A 4,498-nucleotide genomic window follows, 5' to 3' on the forward strand; every position below is an offset into this window, starting at 1 on the left:
TCATAATTAAAGGAAGGCAGCTCGATTGGAAGTTAGAAGCACAAAGAGCAGATGAGAAGCAGTGTTACATTATATGCTTTTTTTGTCTTCTGAAAATTAAAGGGGAGGTGGTTCTTCTCCGTTGCAGCAGAAAGACCCTCAAGTTTTCCCTTTCCTATTTTAAGCTGGCATTAAATTCAATTCAAGGTACGGAAAGGGATTCTTCCTTCATTCTGATATTATTATTATTATTATTATTATTATGTCTTCTTCAATTTAGTTTGTTAATTAATCTATGCTACCGCTTCTGCTTCTGCTTCTTCATTTTTTTAGGTTTTTTTTGTGATTTTCTTTAAATTCGCTGCATACTTCTATTATTATTATTATTATTATTATTATGTCTTCTTCAATTTAGTTTGTTAATTAATCCATGCTACCGCTTCTGCTTCTTCCTTTTTTAAGGTTTTTTTTGTGATTTTCTTTAAAGTCGCTGCTTACTTCTATTATTATTATTATTAAATTTAGTTTGTTAATTAATCCATGCTACCGCTACCGCTTTTTTTTTTTTTAGTTTTCTTTAAGTTCGATGCATAAATTTATTATTATTATTATATTTTCTTTGGTATCTCATCTTCAATGTGATCCGCTAGTTAGTTTCACTACCATGCTTATACTGGTTAACTGATACTTGAGCATGAGCATCATTATTCCTTTCTTTTTAAGGGTTTGATTTTTGGCTTCGCTTTTCAATTTCAAGCACCGTACTCTATGTATTATCTAATTAATTAATTAATTGGTAAGCAAATCTCTTAGGTTGTTTCTTTTGATTAAGATGCAGCAGCAGCAGCAGCACCAACAAGTATACAGATCCATCTATCCATAATAATTAATAACTAACAATGGACACTGGTGGCAATTCTCTTCCGTCTGCTGCTCCTGATGGGGTTAAGAGAAAGGTTTGCTATTTCTACGATCCAGAAGTCGGCAATTACTATTATGGCCAGGGTCACCCCATGAAGCCCCATCGCATTCGAATGACCCATGCTCTCCTTGCCCACTACGGCTTGCTTCAGCACATGCAGGTCCTCAAGCCCTTTCCTGCTCGTGACCGCGATCTTTGCCGCTTCCATGCTGATGATTATGTCTCTTTCCTCCGCAGCATCACCCCTGAGACCCAGCAGGACCAGCTCAGGCAGCTCAAGCGCTTTAACGTTGGCGAAGATTGTCCTGTCTTTGATGGCCTGTACTCCTTCTGCCAGACTTACGCTGGTGGCTCTGTTGGGGGTGCCGTCAAGTTAAATCACAACCTCTGTGACATTGCTGTCAATTGGGCTGGTGGCCTCCATCATGCTAAGAAGTGTGAAGCTTCTGGTTTTTGCTATGTTAATGACATCGTGCTTGCAATCTTGGAGCTTCTTAAAGTGCACGAGGTTTTTTTACTATCCCTCTCTGGCTATGGATGCTAACATAGTTTCTCAATGTCACCTTGAAATATGCCCACCTTTTTTGGGAAACCCTGGTCTAACTCAATGCCTTCTAATCACTACTCCAAAATTGTACACCAACTATTATATTATTATTTTTTCTTTTAGGTTTTCAGGTCTCATCTTATCTTGTGATTTTTTCTTTCCCATGCCTTTGCAGCGTGTTCTGTATGTGGATATTGACATTCACCATGGTGATGGTGTGGAGGAAGCATTTTACACCACTGACAGAGTCATGACTGTTTCATTCCATAAATTTGGAGATTACTTTCCCGGCACAGGAGATATACGTGACATTGGATTTTCAAAAGGAAAATACTACTCTCTCAATGTTCCATTGGATGATGGAATTGACGATGAGAGCTATCATTTCTTGTTTAAACCACTAATTGGAAAAGTAATGGAAGTTTTTAAACCGGGTGCTGTGGTTCTCCAATGTGGTGCTGACTCGTTATCTGGGGATAGATTAGGATGCTTCAATCTTTCTATCAAGGGCCATGCAGAGTGCGTTAAATTTATGAGATCTTTCAACGTGCCATTATTGCTATTGGGCGGTGGCGGCTACACCATTCGAAATGTTGCTCGCTGCTGGTGCTACGAGGCATGATTTTCTTTTGCTAAATGATTCTTTAGTTTTTGCATTTGAAATGTCTCTTTGTCATTTACTTGTGAATTTGATTTGAAGTAATTGTTTAATATCTTTGTTTAACCTACCACTCTGATGTTGTTGTGTCTAATATATGGCAGACTGGAGTTGCACTTGGAATTGAAGTTGATGATAAGATGCCACAGCATGAGTATTATGAGTACTTTGGTCCAGATTATACTCTTCATGTTGCCCCTAGCAACATGGAAAATAAGAATTCCCACCAGTTACTTGAGGAAATACGGTCTAAGCTCCTTGATAATCTTTCAAAGCTTCAGCATGCACCGAGTGTCCAATTTCAGGAAAGACCACCTGATACTGAGCTTCCGGAGGTATCTTTTGCTGATTTTTTATTAAGATGAAATAAGTGACATTGACTCTAATTGTTCTCCCACGTCACAGCTAAGATCTTATAGTTTAACCACCTGGGGTTACCATTTAAACTTTTTTTCTTGTAATTCTCAATAGTCGAAGATTAACTTGTTTTATAGTTGACAAGTAGAATTGCTTGCTAATTCACAATAGTCGAGTATGAACTTGTTTTATAGTTGACAAGTAGATTTGTGTCTGCTAATTGATACTAAACCATATGTCTCGTATTTATTGAGATTTATCAGGCAGAAGAAGATCAGGATGATGCAGATGAGAGATGGGATCCAGATTCTGATATGGATGTTGATGATGAACGGTACTTTTTTTTCCACAACAAAAAAGGAGGTGAAAGAAGTTTTTCCTAATTATTGTATCCTGCTGTTTACTAATTTATCTTTATACACAGAAAGCCATTACCAAGCAGAGTGAAGAGAGAAATAGTTGAAGCTGAGCCAAAGGAGTTGGTATGCTGAACTACAACTCACCTTTGTCTTTTCAGTGTTTTAAATTCATGGTGTTGGCCTATGAATGGTCATTTCCTGATTACTCATGTACTATCTTAATCTATAACCTTAATAAGATGACTGTTTTTTTTCTTCCCCTTATGTTCTGAAAAGGGGAAAAGAATTTTGACTAACTCTTGAGAAATGAACCTAGTTGAATTTGGCAGCTAGAAGTTGGGTCATCTGCTTTCTATAATCAATGATAATGCTACTGCTGATACCAACTGTATAAATGAGCCTCTTTTTTTTTTTTTTTTTTTTTTTTGGGGGGGGGGACTTGAATTATCATGAACTTCCTTTAATAATACAAGATGGAGAATTTGCTTTAACCCAAAAGTAGAGGAGATAATACTACCAAGTGCAAAATTACAAAATATTCATCACTGAATTTTTCTGGTTTTGTAATTTATTTGTGACAGTATTATTCATTTTGCCTTTCATAGGAGGGTCAGAAAGGAAGTTCTGAGTATGCTAGAGGCTTTGATACAGCAATAGGTGAAAATGCAAGTGGAAAGGTAAGCTTAATATTCATGCTTTCACATACTTCTCCTGCAAGAAAAATTGAAAAATGGAACATGCAATGGGACACACAAGGGGTTGCTGTTTATGGATTCTAACTGGACTTCTATGGATTCCTCTACAATACGAGCTTTTCTGATTGGCATCAACTCTTGCAGGCTTTGGATGCTGGTCCTATGCAAATTGATGATCCAGGTGTGAGAGTTGAACAGGAAAATGTGAACAAGCATTCTGATCAGTTGTACTCCAAGTAGGGGCTAGGTGTGAGAGTTGAACAGGAAAATGTGAACAAGCCTTCTAATCAAATGGAATCCCAAGTAAAAAGCACCATTCCACAAACTATTCCAAGTTTGTGTATGGTTTTATCGAGTTAAGCATATATGATGAGTACAAACTCGGATCACACATGATAAGCTGAATGGTTTCGTCTCTAATTATGTTTTTTTTTATTAAGGCATTTTGTATTGGATATTGTGGAAACTTGGAATTGAAGTTCAAAAATGGTGAAAAAAATATTCTTTGAACTTGTTATTTCTTTTTCTTAAGTAATTAGAATGCAGAAAATTGTGAATTTTTTTTGCTAGTAGTGGTGATTTTTTTGGATTTCCCAGAGTACATGAATATTTTTTTTAAAGGGAAAGGGTGCCTGCTTGGAGAAATGGTCTGAGAAGCAGATGCCAAGTAGTGGAGCTTGATGGAGGGAGAGCTGGAGGGAAGGTCAAATGGAATAAGAATGGGTGTATATTTTGGCAAGCGGGAAAAGGGAACTGAGGGAAAATAAATGTAATTATGGGTTGGGATTGGGTGTTTTAAAAGTGTTTTTTTTTAAATATATATATTTTTTTATTTTAAATTGATTATTTTTGATATTTTTAGATTGTTTTAATGTGTGGTATTTTTTTTAAAATAAAATATTATATTAATATATTTTTAAATAAAAATATTTTAAAAAACAATCAAGTAATATTGAAGGTCAACAAGTCAATAGGTTTTTC

General features: G+C 36.1%; 1 protein-coding gene across 4 annotated transcripts; it reads left to right on the forward strand.

The window, feature by feature from the left end:
- LOC133680345 (histone deacetylase 19-like) lies at window positions 1–4,034 on the forward strand. Of its 4 annotated transcripts, none has more exons than XM_062103232.1 (8): window positions 1–186; window positions 812–1,409; window positions 1,624–2,064; window positions 2,211–2,441; window positions 2,727–2,797; window positions 2,888–2,945; window positions 3,428–3,499; window positions 3,662–4,034. In XM_062103232.1, the coding sequence occupies exons 2-8, from the start codon at window positions 879–881 to the stop codon at window positions 3,755–3,757; spliced, it is 1,500 nt and encodes a 499-aa protein (XP_061959216.1). In that variant the 5' UTR covers window positions 1–186; window positions 812–878; the 3' UTR covers window positions 3,758–4,034. The 4 variants fall into 4 exon arrangements, with proteins under 4 accessions (XP_061959216.1, XP_061959214.1, XP_061959217.1 ...); XM_062103230.1 differs by having other exon boundaries at window positions 818–1,409; XM_062103233.1 differs by having other exon boundaries at window positions 821–1,409.
- Window positions 4,035–4,498: the final 464 nt, after the last annotated feature.

The sequence above is a fragment of the Populus nigra genome, chromosome 19, assembly GCF_951802175.1.
Source record: "Populus nigra chromosome 19, ddPopNigr1.1, whole genome shotgun sequence".
Classification (NCBI taxonomy): Eukaryota; Viridiplantae; Streptophyta; class Magnoliopsida; order Malpighiales; family Salicaceae; genus Populus; species Populus nigra.

Coding starts and splice junctions, on each gene's coding strand:
- LOC133680345 (XM_062103232.1), top strand. CDS start 879: ATGGACACTGGTGGCAATTCTCTTCCGTCTGCTGCTCCTGATGGGGTT. Junction 1,410..1,623: donor AGCTTCTTAAAGTGCACGAG/GTTTTTTTACTA, acceptor ATGCCTTTGCAG/CGTGTTCTGTATGTGGATAT. Junction 2,798..2,887: donor ATGGATGTTGATGATGAACG/GTACTTTTTTTT, acceptor CTTTATACACAG/AAAGCCATTACCAAGCAGAG.